Here is a 17,103-nt window from a genome sequence, read left to right as displayed (position 1 = left end):
TGCATTGTTAATATTGCATTTACATTTGAATGTTGTTCACTTCAGAGCATTGCAAGTCTTTAAAAATAAAAAAATCAATGGAGTTTGACATTTTATTTTCCAAATATTATCAACATATATTATCATTTTAATTTAGTCATATAATGCAACTTGGATTATTGTATTTTACCAGGGGGGCTGAGCAGTGTGATACCCCTGTAATTGGTACACACACTCTCTGGTCTCCCTTTTTGAACAGGGGAACCACCACCCGGTCTGCCACTCTTTGGGGAATGTCCCAGACTTCCATGCCATGTTGAAGGTATGTCCTCCAAGACAGCCCTCCACACCCAGAGCTTTCAGCATTTCTGTTGAGCTGCAGCATTTCCATGCTCCAGAGCAGCAACCTTCTCCAGCCCTGATGACCTGTCAGTGTTGCCTGTGTCAGGTTTCCGGCTGGACTGCCGTCGCCCTCCTGATTGGCCTCCAGTAGGTCTTTGTCTTCGACGCCGACCACCAGAGGGGTTCCTCCTTCAAAGCCGGCCATCGGGGGGTTTTCATAAATGTAAATTTGCTAATGTAAAACTCACTTTGTTTTCAAGGAAGAAATTGTGCTTTATATTAAGACTGTAACTTCAAACATCCCAAACAATATAACAAATAAATAAAAAGCCATTCAAATTGTAAGATTTTGCTCCCTATTTAATGTTTTCTCTGAATTTATTTTCTATTTCATCTTCACAAAACCGACCATGTGGCGTTCCAGTTTTGCTTGTTTTCTTAGTTTACAGCCTAAAGGAATGGCAATTTTGTGGCATGGGGTAAGGCCTCGATCCGCCCCGCTCTCCCAATTGGCTAGTACTCGTTGGGTTTGTTAGGTTTAGGCAAGAGTGGGATTGGTTAAGGTAAGAACGTCAGGGTTAATCAGACAGAGGAAAGGACAAGCCTTTGCCATCTCGGGAAAAAATACTGGCCAAGGAACGGACTGAATAAATAGCCAAATGATCTTAAGTAGAGCCTCTGCACTCTCCCCAGTCTGCTTTATGAATGTGCACACTAACGTTATCAATCACCATTACCAACACCAGAGACCCTCAGGGATGTGTCCTAGGCCCGCTATACAAATTACTGTACATATACATCCCCTTCAAATACTCATAGGACAGTACTTAATGGCAGTAACTCAGTTACAGACATGGATGCGAAATTTATTCTTGGTTCATTTTATTTCTATGTTAAAGCCAATCAACACTTTGTTTCCCAATTCACATAATTGGATAAGTGTGAAGAACATGACAATAATACGACGATTAGTTTATTGGGAGAAAGGTTTCAGTCTGTTTAAGGGACTCCCTATGATTGGTAGTAAATGAGACATTCTCTAACGTTAAGAGGTTACATTGAAAAAATAATTATACAAGACATTCTATTAGGTTATAGATTAACAAAGAAGAAACCAAGAAAAAAATCAAAACAATGGTAGATACAATTTCCATATTTTTTTTATTGACTCTTATTTAAGATGCCAGCAATTCATTTAAGTGCATTTGTATCTTAACGTTTCCACATGAACAGTCACTGTTATTTGGTACTAGAAAAGATTTCGAACTCAAATTGGAGGTTGCAGGGTGAATCTGAAATGACGGTTAAGCTTAAAACACTGGTAGGTTTCAATGAATGGATCACCATGACAACATAAAGACCACGATGAGAGCTTCATTTCAAGTTTCAATCATCTTCACCCTTATTCATACAATGAAGTATGTAGTAAAGTCAAATAATTTAATCATTAATATGCATTACGGACTAGTTTTACTAAAATCCCAGTGCAAAAATGATTAGACAAAATTTGATTTGCTTACATAAATTCATCCGAGTCTAACATAATAATTACACTACAAAGAGAAGAGAGTATGAAGGACATTGTCAAATGGAAACCGTGCAAAATGGCTTTAATAATAATAATAATAATAAAAACACTGTAAAAGATTAGTGTTCCAAATAGATTGTAAAAACCAGAAATCCCAAACTCCATGTAGCACATTTGCCATTAATCTACAACCTTTCCATAAATGTCATGTAATAACCATCACACCACTGGTGCATTCTGGGGGGGGATCGATGATCACTGACACACAGTTAGCTCACATTGTGGTGTACATGAATGTACACTTTGTAAACATTTGGCTTCAAGTAAGACTAAAGACATTAGCTCCACACATTTGTCCAGCCATCTGTAAGGCTCTGGGTGAAACTTGGGCTGTTGTGAGACGTGGAGCTGCCTTGGTCCAATCGACGAGCTCCTAAAGTCAACACCTACAGTCACTGTCCAGGAAGCTAGTACCAAAAAACCTCAGCTAAACAGACAGAAATCAGTTTCTTCCAACAAAGTAAATGCACACGTCAGCAGAGCATCCCATTATTTCAACTGTTTTGAATTCACGAACCTCACATGATCTGTTTACTTGGAAGACGCTGGGTCGAGGTGTTTGAGTACTCCTCCCACCAAGTGGAGGCTTCCAGTGATGAGGATGTGGATCTCGGCTGCATCGCGGAGCGGTTCAGCTTTGGCCATGACGCTGGGTTTAACCGATAAGACTCTCTTGGCTGGGTCTTCCAGCAGTGAATCCCTGCCCTGGGTGATCCACCGGAGGGCACTGAGGATGCAGGGGAACACCAGGCTGTCTGCTTTCTTTTCAGAGCCGAGAGGCAGGCTGTCCTCAATGAGCAGCTGTGAACCATTATTGTCCCCCAGGCAGTTATGGAGATGCCAGCTCCTCTCGTTGTCCAAGCAGCGAGTCAACATGTTCTCCACCGAGACATTGAAGTTCTGCTGGTCTGACAGGTTTGGAAATGACAGAATGCTAAGGTTCATACTCTCTTTTGTTTTTGTAAGACAAAAGCACTTCAATATTCAGGTTACAGTACTACAGATAGATCAATTTTCAAAAGTCTCTTCAGTGTAAAAGCCATCGTTTTGGAATATGTGCTTATTGGCTTTCTTTATTCTTACATGACCAAATATCTAAAAACATCAGTTACAATGACTGTGCAGTTTCCTGATATGAGACTGCTAGGTTTAGTTAAATCCTGTCCGTATAGCGACCGAAAATGTCCTGTGCTCAGTGACTCTCAGGCAACCCCCGCTATAGCCAGAGACAAAGCAGAGAGAAGCACTGGGCAAATGGACAAATGTTCTCACAAAATAGTTCCAACACAGAAGACACAACTTTTCCCATTTGTGTTTGAGTATTGATTTAACAAATAATCAAGGTATACTCGGCAGCATTGTTGGTTGACGTTCGTAAATGTACATGTACACAGTGGCTCAAAAGCAAACAACCAAAATAAGAAAATACAGGCAGAGGGCAGCGTCTCTGCCTGTATTTTCCTGGGTTTCAAGTGATGATTGAGAGAATTACTTTTGTACGTGTCTATCTTTTGTTTTTTTAGAAATGCTGCTTAGTATACCTTTAATTTTTGGATAGAACCAGGCTACCCTGAGAGACATCTCACTGCTTCCACTCATTATGCTATGACATTAGCTGTGTATTTATTGCACAGATATGAGAGTAATATCAACCTTCTTATCTCACTCTTGGAAATAAAGCAAACCTGCATATTTCCCAAAATGTTCAACTATTCCTTTAAATGAACCACTGCACGTTCAGAGGTGGGAAATCAACTATGCTAAGCATATAAAAAATTAGCAGTCACGTAAGTTGCACCCGATTTGTAGTCAAGGGGCTAAAAACTACAGGTATGGTCCTTTTTGGGAAAGGTTTTATATTTGTTAATAACAGCCAAAAGCAAATGCGTAATGATCTCACCTGCATTACAAGAAGCGATGGCTTCAGTGATGTTGGGACAGAACACAGCAAAGTCAAAATGGCATGGCTGAAAAGAAAAAAGAAAAAATGTCTGAACACGTCTGCTCACCCAGCTCTTAGTGAGCTGACCAGTGTCGTTACCAAATCACACCTTCTGATGAGATTTATTAGATGCTCCATGACGGTGTGTGTGTGTGTATCTACTGGCTAGGCAATACTGTATATGTAGCTTGCTTCAGCCTGGGAAACAATCTGATTTTCATCTTTAAACCATCTTAAAGACAGATAGCTGTACTTGGTAAGAAAACCTGATTAAATATGAAAATGACTTTATGCCTATGCTCTTCATTCATATATAGATTTTTTGTGTTGAATATGCAGAGCCTTGTCCAACTCAGCCCATATTAATCAAACTCCTAAAACTTCCACTAAAGAATGCTCTAAAGAGCCAACTTGTTGCTCCTACTTACAGCAAAGTAAGAATTACATTTGTGGTCACACGATTCGGTGTTCACGGGATTCAGCCAACTAGAGACAAGTATTTGCCTGTCGAATTCTTCATTCTTGAAAAAAAACTAATCATCTAGTTAAAAAAGTAATAAAATTCATTTTAAGTTCATTTTATTTTTGTGAAACCCTTAATATCTAGATCAATCAATCATTATTTGCGCTGCGACCGACTTCAAGGCATAACCACTGCCTAATCCCAGTGCCTTCCAGGCTGCGCTGCCTGGAAGGAGACGCTGGGGGCTTTAAACACCCAAAATCTGTGCAGAGATAGTTTTGCTTGTCCATGTGGTTGAGATTGTAGCCATAGGGCGTAGTTAATATCCTCAACCTTTCCTCTGCCTTTACATTTGAAAGCCTTGAGCGGACAGGCTAGCAGAGTCAGCAGGAGACTGCTGAGTGGATTTTAGGATCCTAACGAGCGACTCGTAGTCATGAGATAGCTGCAGAGAAGGGCTTGCTTTTCCTAGGCGTTGACTTGAATGTTTGCATTTGAAAACCTGAACGGCCAGCTGGCTGTCTATCTAGTCCAGGCTAGCAAAGTCGGCAGGGGACTGGCAAGCCATTTTCCCGATCCTGGTGAGCGAATCATAGCCACACGCCATTACCGTCCAACCTCAAACACACAAGTCCCAACTAACATTTGTCAAACTGACAATTCAGCATAAAATTGCAGATTTACACTAGAAATATAGATTGTTGTTACACATTTATACAGTACGTATAAATTAATCTAACTTGTCTAGGAAACGTAAAAGGTGCAGACCTCTCCAGTCTCCTCTTAGTCAACAACTGGAGAGGTATGCGCCTTTACGTTATAAGAAAATACATTTCAATATATACACTGTATAAATAAATGTGTAACAATCCAATATACTGTATTTATAATATAGAATTGTAGAGTGTAAATAGGAAAGACATTTGACTGAAATGAAAACACAAAAGCTTTCCACATTTCCGCTACAACAGACTCCAAATACATACTACATTACCCACAACAACCCTCTGCTTAATAGCTGTGAAGACAATGGCCTTTTTCCCTGTATTGCTGAAAGCAGTTGTACTCACCACCAGTAGTTTAATCATGGCTGAGGAGTCTCTCTCTCCTGTGGCATTGAACAGCAAAACTCTGGCCACAGGTCCACTACAACACAAACATGTCAAGGCTTTCCATCAGTACCGTTGAGCTGAAGTGTTTGTTTTAGTAAAAGCAAGGAGGAACGTTATTATTATTATTATTATTGTTATGTTATTAGCATTCATCGTTTCTAGCCGGGCTAGCCGTTGTCAGACAGAAGATGGACAGGACTTTGTGTACAACTGATTGAGTGAGACACAAATAAGACACAAGTGCTGATAACTATTTTACTACAGCATGCGCAACTGTTGATGCACAGAGCAGCCGTGTTGGAGATTTAGCTTGTGGGTACTCAGTGGTTTCCCCGAGTTCTGAACCCTAGAGATCCGAGGTCAGGGGACGTGTTTTCGACTTTGACCTCAGAAAATCCCAGTTCCGAGTACAAATAGAACGCACCATAACTGGGCAATAGCTGCAAGCGTCGACAAAAAGGTGTGAAACGGATGTTATCCATGTTGAATTAACCACTGGTCGTCAAACTAACGAGTTGGGATTTTCTCTAGGTAAAAGGTCACGTAATAGGGGCGTGACTCATCAGGGGATGGAGACGGTGTGACTAATAAGACCCGATCAGGAAGTGAACGTGGGTGTCATGGCTACCAAAACGTCTCTGATTTTGCGATTCCAGACTAAAACGCAACCCCTGGGTTTTCAAACTAAAAAAAGGGGTGAGCCGCGGTTTGAGTGTTTCTGTGGATGCTGGATATAAACATAGCAAAAGATGCTAGGAGTACATGTAAAATAAGTTATGCACTCGAAGATGTATTAGTTTGGATGGAGAGTATCGTGTCATTGGAGAGTGATGTTCACCTTGCATTGCTTTCTTGCTGGGCTGCAGTCTCTCTGAACCAGTCGACACAGGCCTGCATACTGCGCATGGTGTGAGCTCCATCCAAGAAGTAGGTGACTGCTCCGTGTTTCAGAGTCTGATTCCTCCCAGGCCACTCCGTGTCTGCCAGCCCTGAGACCAAACACAGAAAACAGTCCTGGATGACGTCACATCTAGCTTGATAACTGTTGATTTTTGAATATTCTGATTCACACATAACACGGCTAACAGTGGTATCATGGCTCCCTGACATTTGAAGAGTTTTACTGTGCATTTGAAACCAAAAACAGGACATTGACATTTCTATATTACTATATATTTTCATTTAAATGTGCAGCCATGAACAGCCACAGTATGACGGCTTTTTTTTCTCTCTTTTTTTTTTTTTTTTTAAAATGGGATCTATTTAAAATGGGAACATTAGCACCAGCCACATGCAAATGGCTGCTAGATTTGTTTCACTGACCAGCCAAAGAAACTAAAATAATCTATTGAGTGGCTGGTAGGAATCGTGCCAACCCCGTTTGTTCTTGGTCCTAATCTCATTTTGCTCTGCTTCTGAAGGACTCACCTTTTATCATGATGGGACTGGGCTTGAAGGTAGTCGCTTGAAGTACACCGGTGTTCTCAACACTGGTGGAGGAAAAGCTTTTATCTGTTGACAGGACAGGTTGTTGTGAAAACGGATATAGCCTTCAGCCTTTTCAAATACAGACTACACCAACATTGCTGCCTGTTTGGGTTATTTTCCATTCAGATGTAGGCGTCAGTCACGGCTTTATTCGGACAGGAAATTAAAAGAAGCATTCACAGTGCATAAACAATATGTTACTAAAAGCCCTTCTTTTTAACCTCTTTCCCCTCTCAAAGAGGGAGAAAATACATTTATATAGGCTAAAATTGAGAAATTACAATTGGCTCATTAACAATTGTTTAATTTAACTACTTAAATTTTTTTTGCATCATTTCCTTGCACCTTAGAGACATTAGATGACAAATGAGAAACATGTTTTAGAGTAGGGCTGGACAATTTCACCTAAAATCACAGTTACATGAACATTTTATCTTGATTACTACTCAAATTATGATTTATTATTTATTTTTGTTCACTGATAAGGTTTGTACTGTAAACATGTTCAGCTAATAAAAGGTGGGACATTTTTTCTAATAAAAAAGAGTTCACATCTAACTTTTTTGATTTTAGAAGAATTGAAGGAAACAGATTATTATGGTTATGTATTGAATATTTCCAACAATTGAATCAAAGCACACATTGCTTGAAAAGACACACAGTAAACTCCACCAGACGCATGTATTTTTGCCAATGTCCGTTTTCATCTGCTTCCTGTGTGGTGTAATTTTAAACTCTGGTGGGTTTATGAGGACTATGGTTGACTACTTCTCAGATCTCTGCAGGGTAAATTGAGACAGCTAGCTAAAATTTCTGTCAAATCTGAGATTTCTCTTGCCCGACCATTTATCAGCGGCTCCGTGCCAAAAGGCCAATACACCAGAGCATGTTGTTCTACCACGAATGCTGTGTGGACTAGCCATTGGGCGAGTGTGGACGGTCTGGCAAACTCTAGCCTGGTGTTAATTCAGACATGAGACCCACAGGCTAAATTGTTGACAAATTTGTGAGTTGTGTGGGGTTAGATAGATACACTTGCCCTGTCCAAAAACAGCGCAATGGCTCGCTTAAGAATTCACACACAGTTCAAATGTTAGCAGACCCCCCTTCCCACCTGGTAGACATCTTTTCTGCAGCCAAGTGTGACTCAGCTGGAGGGCCAGGGAGGCGTTGGACCGCTGGTGCTGCCCTGCCAGGCCCAGACGCAATGGTCCACAATCTGTCTGGTAGTCCTCCAGGTCTGGACACACCCACAGAGGACACTACGGCAACAGGTTAGACTGCATTGCATGAAACTGAGTGGCTAGAGGTGAGATTTCAACAGCCAAGATTATTTAAAACTTTATTTACCCTTGGACATTTCATTAAGCAATCCCTGACTGGAAACTCTGCATTGGTGGGAGTGGTCACTTACTCTTATCTCTTTGGCCCTGTTCCTCAGCACAACGGTCGCATCTTCTGGCTGTTTGACCGTGAAGGCAGGAACTCCTGGCTGAAAACACATGCACATGATTAACGGCCAGTAAGCTGACTGAGCCGCTGAGAAGTAGAAACATACTGTACAACAATGAGTAGTTTTAATTTACAGAACTTCAATTCTTCACCAAGTCGGAATTCAAGTATGAAGACTGGGAATCTCAGGAAAGCAAAGGACGGATATTTGTGTTTTGAGGAGAATTTTCATGCTCCAGTATTCTTTTTTGGAAGAATAAACTTGCAAGGTGACAAGCACACAGAATGCTGTTGACAGTTTGAGACGATGTATTCTTGCTGGTACTGCTCAATACCTTCAGCAAAGACACTCTAAAATCACAGCCAGAAATGGAAAACCCCCAAAATACAACCACTTTATAGTTAGGAAAGAAAAAAAGAAATCCATCCTGTCTGAAGAAGATGACAAAAATATGTTTCCAATTAAATCGTTTTGTTTTAAATCTTTGGGAAAATTTGGCTTTGAATCCGATCACTTCCAAATTTAACATTCGCAAGTTTGGGTTTCCGTAGCAGCCAACGTACTTCCAGGCACTTGTGTTGCTGTCCTAGAGCACAGTAAGCAGCGCTCTTAAGTGTTGCATTATATTACGCCAAGTATGACTGTAAATCACAATTGAAAATTTTTCTTTTATCTGTGAAATAAGCGCATGACTTCTTTCAACTCCACCTCTAGAATTGATAAGAACCGTAATCAACCGTGCAACCAATATTGCAATAGTATTAAATTTAAATTTTTTTTTTTTAATGACCAATGTTTGTGTACTTTCAGACAATGCATTGTTTATGCTCCAACACCCCTTAAACAATGTGTTACTACAGCTCATAGTGAAATAGGACAAATCAACGGGTGGAGACTGCTATAAAATCCATTGCTCTACCTCTTTCTCAGTTCCAGCAACTAAACATTGGAATGCTTCCCACAAATACTTCAAAGAGTTTAAACCAAGAGCTATGTTGTAATTAAGGTCTTCTAATGGATGCTAATGAAGGGATATGCATGGATCTGTCTGTCTATCAGTGTACTTCTAGTGTTTTGTAGAGTTGGGTCAATTTCTGGTTCCACCAGTCCGGTCCAGTGTACGAGGTTAAACCGGTTTGATTGTATGCAAAACTGGTGAACGGACAACTAAGACACCTTCTGGCATTTCAACAGTAGCCTTCATTAGCAACCTGTGCTGAGGACATCACGCCACTAAAGCCAACGTGTAGTGCTAACAGTGTTGGGCCGTAGTTTAACTACTTCTCAATAACATCGCTGTTTTTTTGTATCAAATAGTTTTTCAGCAGGCAAAGTGTAAACACTGCAGAAAAATCATGGCTTAGAGGTGCATTACCACCACCACGTGGACTGGAGTTGCTATACTCTCACTATGGGCTCTCTTATCAGTCTCACTCGGGAGCAGCTGAGTCAAGTGCAACACCTAGTGGTAGAATTGGGTATACTGGTCCGGTATTTGACATAAAGGTGTAGGAATTTCTCCCATCTGTTGTTGAGAACATACATTGCAATCAACTCTCTGACGCCACACACAGCTACGGTAGCCTTTATGCCTCAAAAAGCCGGTCTTTGACTCTTTTCAAAATCCTTTTCTGCTTTTTCTGGATGAAGAAGAAGACTCCCATTCCTGAAATCTAGATTTAGAATACGTGTGGTCCTCCAGGTTTCCTTCTTCTAACTTGATGTGGCCGGGAGGCGAAAATAACCGTTAGCAGCATGTTAGCAGCATTAGCATTAGCTGTGAGTTTATAATATGACAGCAAAAACGCTAAAGGCGGAGCAGTATGCCCTGTATGTCCCTTACCGGCTAATGTATTTCAAGATGGCGCGTGAATATGGAGCGTCTACCCCAGTTCATGCAAATAGGAAATTTCAAGCCAAACAAAATACTTGGAATTGATGGTGGTTGTAAATATTCATGAAAAAAGGACAAGGGCAACACCAATTTGATAATGAACAACTAAACACGTTACACACTGAACCTTAAAGTCTCAATAACCAAGCATGTTAGCACTTTACGTAAGACTCTTCGTATTCACTCTCAACTCATTACTAAAATATTTATTTATGTATGCAAGAAAAGCAAATACATCAAACAAAAATTCAGAACTAAATTTTACCTCAAATGTCTGAGTTGCTTTATGTTTAAAAAATTAAACTGAACATAATTTCCATCTCCATGACAATGGAACAAACTCCATCTGGTTCGGTTAGGTGATGTTGAAAGCAACAAAAAACAGCTAGAATATTTTCTGGCATATTATTTCCAATATTTAGTGCAATCACAATGACACATCGCTGACGTGTACAGCCAACACACCTTGAAGATGCCTCCTTTTTGCCAGGCGATCTTTTCAATGGTGTCTCCGAGAATCTGAGTGTGGTCTATACCCAGAGAGGAGATGCCACACACCCACGGCCTCCTGTGGACACAGAAGCACAAAGGACAATTGATCTTTATTATTCTTGGACCAAGAAGTTACATTCTCATGTGAAATTTATCTAATTAAAACCAAATTGATAATTGGTGTCTATGTATTGCTACTAGGGGTGTAAATCACACTATGCCGCGATACAATTTCTATTTGATTCAGGGGCCTGCGAACACACACACACACACACACACACAGCTCTTCCAGACATCTAAATTAAAATCTACTCTTTAATAAAAAGAATATAACATAAAGTATTTAAATATAAAGGTGCATTTTAAAAGATGACGATATGTATCCATATTTTCACTTCGTATCAATAATATTAAACTGTTTTTTTTTTTTACTCGATATATCGATCCTGATCGATGTATTGTTACAGTATTGCCACGGATAATTTCCCGTCTACAATAGTGCAGGTTCTGAACCAACAGTCTGCTATCCGCCGGTTCTCTCTTATTAACTTTGATATTGTTTAACAAGCACCTTTTATTACTACATGAGTTCATTATTGGGTGCAAACCTTTATAGATATTACAGCTGTTGTGTGTTGGTGATTCAAAGAAACATGTCAGTCATGTGCAACTAAAGCTAAAGCTTCATTCTCCAATGTGAAACAGAAAATTTCCATTGTTACGAGTGTCTGATCTGAAGTCTGTTCTGAAACTCACAAATGATAAATGGGTAAAACATCTGAATATAATTTGGGATCGAGAATGTAAAGATAATCAAATTTTAGTTCACTATTTGCAGCCTGAAAGAGGTAAGTAAATGACTATTGCTTTATACTATTGAATCTTACCTTATAATGTTGGTGCAGTCATATGCTCCACCAATCCCAACTTCAATCACAGCTAAATCCACCTGGAAAAATTGGAAGAAAGTTGTTTAGATTTCAGGCAAATGGCTTTGCCTCTAAAGAAACTATTTCTTCAGAATTATCTCATCTCTGTAGAAAAGTGAAACATAACGTATGTATAATTCCCAGGTAACATTGGTTAATGTTAATTAAGGCAGCGGAGGCTTGCTAGCGCACCTTCTCCTGCAGAAACACATGGAAGGCCAAGATGGTGAGGAAACGGAAGTATGCCGGCATCGTCCCTCCATGGGCATCCTAAAGTGGTCCAAAAAAATAAAAGACTGCATCAATTTTCATACAATATAAAATAAGTTAATGCCCCTGTGTGTAGAATATTTTTTACTCCAGCATCTTACAAATAGTTTGTTTAAAATACATTTTTGTTTGTAGCAAAGCTAGAGACCAGCTAACACCAGCCGCCGACGTTAGCCCCTACTTCCAGCACTGTCTCACTAGCTGCCACGCCGCTGTACAAACAGCCTGTGTAAAAAGTTCCTAAATATTGCAGCTGTCCAGAGTAAAAGAGTGATATACTGGTTGGGCATAGTTTTAATAAAAAAAAAAAAAAAAAAAAAAAAAGCCAAAATTCTAAACCCAATGCGGATTCTTCCTTTCGGTTCAGATTCTTTGAGAGGTGGAGTTGAAAAAGGTCACATGCTTATTTTACAGATAAGAGGAACATTTTATTTTAATTCAACAGTGATTTACAGTTTTACTGGGCTTTGTCATATAAACATATAACAAAGCCACAGTGTAGAGCAGCGCTTACTGCGCTCCATGGCTGCAACACATCCAAGCGCCTGGAAGTAAATTTCATATTCGAAACCATTCCATTTGCAAACGATTACAATAAAAATAGATTCCAATGGAATTAGGGGTGGCAAGATTCAGGAAAAGACATCCGGACTGTTTGGCTTGGAGCATGTGTGCGTTGCACGGTTCGACACATGCGTAATGTAGCCTCGTGCCCGTATGTGACCTCAGACAGTGCGTTTCTTTTTCGCACGAAACACAAGGTGTGGACAAGTTACCCACTAAACTTACAGTGAAAGACATAAACAAAGACAAGACTTTTAACATCAATGTCTGCCGTAACTTCTGCTCTCTGCAGTGGACGGGGTTGCTTGGTTCCCCCCTCGACTGATTCGCACATACACACAAACACACGGTGGAAGCAGGAAAAACCGGAGATGAGATGTACAGGATGACCTAAATTGAGGACAGCTTCACGTGTTATTTTAAATGCAATGATAAGTTAAAGTCCAATAAGTCTTATATCGAACCGTATGAATGTGTGTCCCAGCCCAGGATAGGAAATTAACAATGTAAAGATCAACAAGCCACTGACCCACATGTTCAAATTTGATTCAGTCAATAAATTATTTTTTGCCTTAACTCCACCATCCATATTCTACCAACATTTGCAGCATCCTGAGCCTTTTTGGTAAGGTTACTAGCAAAACTCAGGCAAGAGTATCATTATGATCTGCTGTGTGGGGAAATTTCTGCTCACATAAACCTTAATATGATATAGTCTCTTGCTTTTGATAGGTATCTAGTGTCCTCAAAAATGACTTTTTACTGAGTTTCCTCTTAGACATTACTGGACCATCTCTGAGGACAGCTAGGTGAGATGTTGATACAGCAAGAGGGAAGACACTGATGATTTCAACATTTATTTGGCAAGAAAAAGGGAGAATGTGCATCACCGTCTACAGGAACTTATGTGCCCTTTTAGCACATGAATATTGAAATATTACAATTGAAAATAAGTAGCATTTATCAAACTGCCAACTTCAGTGTAGCTCTTACAAAAATGTTATCCTTTAAAAGAAAAAAGACAGGAACTCTTAAAGCTCTGTCTCTTGAATAAGTCAGAATACAATTTTTTTTTATTAAAGTCGACCAAGATTTTCTTTGGTTGAAGACAGCCTGAATAACAATCAACGTGTCCAAAGTAATTAAGTATTTAAAGGAGTCAAACTGCACACGTGAGTGCTATTAATGTGACCCAATAGTGCTGTCACATGAGGGTCATGCTCATGCTGGGGTGATGAGGGGTCTCATTTTTTACTGATTCAATTACAACCGGTGACACTGATAATACAAACTAGGTATACAAAACAGGATGCACAATCGGGTAAAAAGACAAGGAAATCACTGCTTGGAATGCCAACTGTTGACTTTAGACGATTAAAGGTTAATCCATGAATCCTTTCACCGAGTGAATGAGTAGCCGTGGTTAGACTGGCGGTCAGGGTTTCAGTTATATAGACCGTTCCCCCCCCCCCCCCCGTCTACAACAGTTACATTTAAAAGTGAAAAGGGGCTGTGTGTTAAAACTATAGGTTACATGACCGACCTTAGTTTCATCCAGCCGTCCATAAACCTGCCAGAAGTATTTAGTGAAGAGCTCTTTCCCAATGGGCTGTCCGTTGATCCGAATCCTCTCCCTGACTTGAACCAAATGTGGGGAACTACAACAAAAAAGGAAACATCAAAAGGAGTGTTTAGAGCCACTTTTCTTACTTGCCGAGTAGAGGGAAATATACGTTAGGCAAGGTTTATCAATATAAATGTTTACGCGTTACTTTCCTTATTTTGAATATAATTTATGAATTTTTGTTATTGCAATTGCAAGTCTGTGTAACAGAGCCATGCCAATGATGGTATATCAGAAAATAAATGTCACATATTGCATTTTAAATGAATGCTATGTGGTATTAAAATAGTACATTCCTAATTCCTTAACTGGCTTCAGATCATAAATTCTAAGGATACCTGCGTTATCCCTCTTCCTGCCACTGATTTCTCTATTTTTACCTGCAGTTCCTCTTTGTAATATTTACTGGTTGATCAAACTAATGTATTTTAAAATACACATGTAATTAGTATAAAAATATACAAAATTTTACAACATGCACTCATTATTAGCACAGTTGAGCGAACTAGCTGAATGTTTTAACTGTGGAAGTGTGCTTCCAGCTGTGCGATATTGAAGAATTAATAGCAGGAAAAACAGGTCAAACTCCACTGTTATTTTTATCTGTTATAGTGGGGCTAAGAAGTTGCCTTATTTTATTGTTGACAAAATCCCACAGTATTATTACAATGATGAATGATTTTTAACATATTTCTCAGTCCGAGCTTTGAGCACTGTTTTGCATAATGACAATGGCGCAGTGGATATAACATATGCCTTTGGTATGGGAGAGCAGGGTTCCATTCCACTGCATTACGTCAACCAATACTACCGCGAGCAAGACACTTAACCCCAAGCTGCTCCAGAGGCGTGCGACTGACCTGCCTCTGGAGCAACTAGGGGGGGTTAGGCCTCTAAGTGTAAAGACATTTCAGAGATATGAGTCTGTATATAGGAATTGTAAGTTGCTTTGTAATGTATTGTAATGGAGGACCACAGGTAGTACACACAGGCTACAAAGTACACTTGGGATCATTTCAGATGGCAGCCACATAAATGTGCAAACTTGGGAAGCATTAGTAGCAAATATTTGAGTGGAAAGATAAAAACTACCATTTCTGATTTGTGTTTGACTTAAAAATGTTATTACATACTCATATGTTTTAATGTGGATAAACTAGACCCACCTCACATGGGGCTAATGGTTTTCATTGTATTAAGACTTTTTTTTTTTTTATTTGACCTAACTGTTTAAAATGACCTATTGTGACCTTCAGGTACATTACCAATTCTTATCTGTATTCTGAGTACTTTCAAGAACTAAAGTGCTCGCCATCCAATCACCGAAAAATACAATTGTTACTGTAAAGGAATCTCCAAATGTCAACCATTTCTGAGACATAAGTGCACACGTGAGTGGCCATCACGCACAATAATTCCATCATAATGTTCTAAGCTCTTATACACTTCCACAATTTCTTATTCAAAAAAAAAAAAAGAAAAAAAAAACTTCAGTGCTGAGGTGCATCTCAAATTAATCCTCAGGTTTCCAGCTTTTAGATGGTTTAGCCCACTTATGTGGCATATACTATAACAACTCCAAATTTTGCTACACAATTGATTGTCTAAGTAATAATTGAGATTAACAATCTAATTGTCTCTTCCAGCCAAATTTAAATATATGTTCGGATTTATCACTTTTTTAAAGTCGAACCTGCGGCCACTGCGTCAAAATGGAAATCTCTATATAAAGGGGGGGCGGGGGGGGGGGGGGGGGGGGGGGGGGGGGGGGGGGGGGGGGGGGGGGGGGGGGGGGCTGCTCTACCAGGTGAGCTACTCATCGCCCATTTACCACTGTTTCCAACAAAGGAAAGTTTTAAAAGTGAATCCCAGGATAAATCTTTTGGTTATATGACTGTTACGTGACCCAGATAATGTAATAACACTATGAAAATAAATTTAACAGCAGATTTAGCCTTTTCAATAACAAAAAGCAATAATCATTAACAAAAAAGTAGAGCACGTTCAATTTCTCTCTTGAGACAGCTACAGCATATCTAAACAAAATCTACAACTACCATCAACAAAAAGCCCAAAAAGCTACAGCGTTACCAGTTTGACAAGCCACAATAGTAGATTAAACAATAGACAGAGTCAATACATTACTAAAACATGTGTAAAGGTGCTTTGGTGGATTTTTAGGGCCAAAGTCGACTTGCCTTGCAACCGTGGGTGCGGAGTACTCTGGTAGGGAATCCATAGCCACTTTCTATCGCTATCGCGTTCATTCAGGTATTGTAAATGTGTTTGATGGATGATAAAAAAAAAAAAATGTGACTGATCTCATTAAAATGCTCCAATGCTTTGACTGCGGTAAAACAAAGAAAACGCAATAGCGTAAAAAAGATTGCTGTTGTGGCCCTGACACACCAACCCGATTATCGGCCATCGGACAGTCTGGCGAGGTCGGTGACTCGAGTCTGTTTGGTGTGTTCCGTGCCGTCGTCTGTTAGGGGGGCCGTCGGCCTTCATTTTGGAAAACCCGACATGCTCGGTCGGAAAGCGGGCACTGCTCAAATGACCAATCTGATTGGTGGAGGGCAAACCTGGAAATGATGAGCAGGGTGAGCGTGACTCGAGTCTCTCAAAATCTGAGGAAAATCTGACCTTTGTCGATCTGAAATGAAGACAGATTCAGCAGCTGCACGGCGGATTTCTATTTTAGTAAAATAGTAGATTGTCTTGAAAACACTAAACAATCGTCATGAAAACCCACCATGACAGTCTGGGTAAGAAACCAGACCCACGTGCCGCGTTCATCCAATCGGCTGCCATCGGCAGTCGCCATCGCTACGTAGTGTTCCAAGTAGGCCTGCAGATATTGGAAAAATCTGACATATTTTTTCCCCTGCAATATACACTCACCGGCCACTTTATTAGGTACCCCATGCTAGTAACGGGTTGGACCCCCTTTTGCCTTCAGA

General features: G+C 40.0%; 1 protein-coding gene across 1 annotated transcript in view; it reads right to left on the bottom strand.

Annotated features, from left to right (window-relative positions):
• Positions 1-1,459: 1,459 nt before the first annotated feature.
• The window catches only part of fpgs (folylpolyglutamate synthase), a 22,219-nt gene continuing 6,575 nt past the window's right edge, over positions 1,460-17,103 (bottom strand). Inside the window, exons 5-15 of the mRNA XM_034896228.1 lie at positions 14,060-14,174; positions 11,875-11,952; positions 11,641-11,702; positions 10,727-10,829; positions 8,329-8,406; positions 8,029-8,176; positions 6,855-6,938; positions 6,265-6,415; positions 5,385-5,460; positions 3,810-3,876; positions 1,460-2,817 (exon numbers count right to left, since the gene is read on the bottom strand). Coding sequence (XP_034752119.1) covers positions 2,441-2,817; positions 3,810-3,876; positions 5,385-5,460; positions 6,265-6,415; positions 6,855-6,938; positions 8,029-8,176; positions 8,329-8,406; positions 10,727-10,829; positions 11,641-11,702; positions 11,875-11,952; positions 14,060-14,174 — 1,339 coding nt within the window. The 3' untranslated portion in view covers positions 1,460-2,440. The remainder of the gene's footprint in view (positions 2,818-3,809; positions 3,877-5,384; positions 5,461-6,264; positions 6,416-6,854; positions 6,939-8,028; positions 8,177-8,328; positions 8,407-10,726; positions 10,830-11,640; positions 11,703-11,874; positions 11,953-14,059; positions 14,175-17,103) is intronic.

The sequence above is a fragment of the Etheostoma cragini genome, chromosome 16, assembly GCF_013103735.1.
Source record: "Etheostoma cragini isolate CJK2018 chromosome 16, CSU_Ecrag_1.0, whole genome shotgun sequence".
NCBI lineage: Eukaryota > Metazoa > Chordata > Actinopteri > Perciformes > Percidae > Etheostoma > Etheostoma cragini.
The sequence above is the reverse complement of the archived record's forward strand: the minus strand, read 5'-3'. Positions and strand labels throughout refer to the sequence as shown.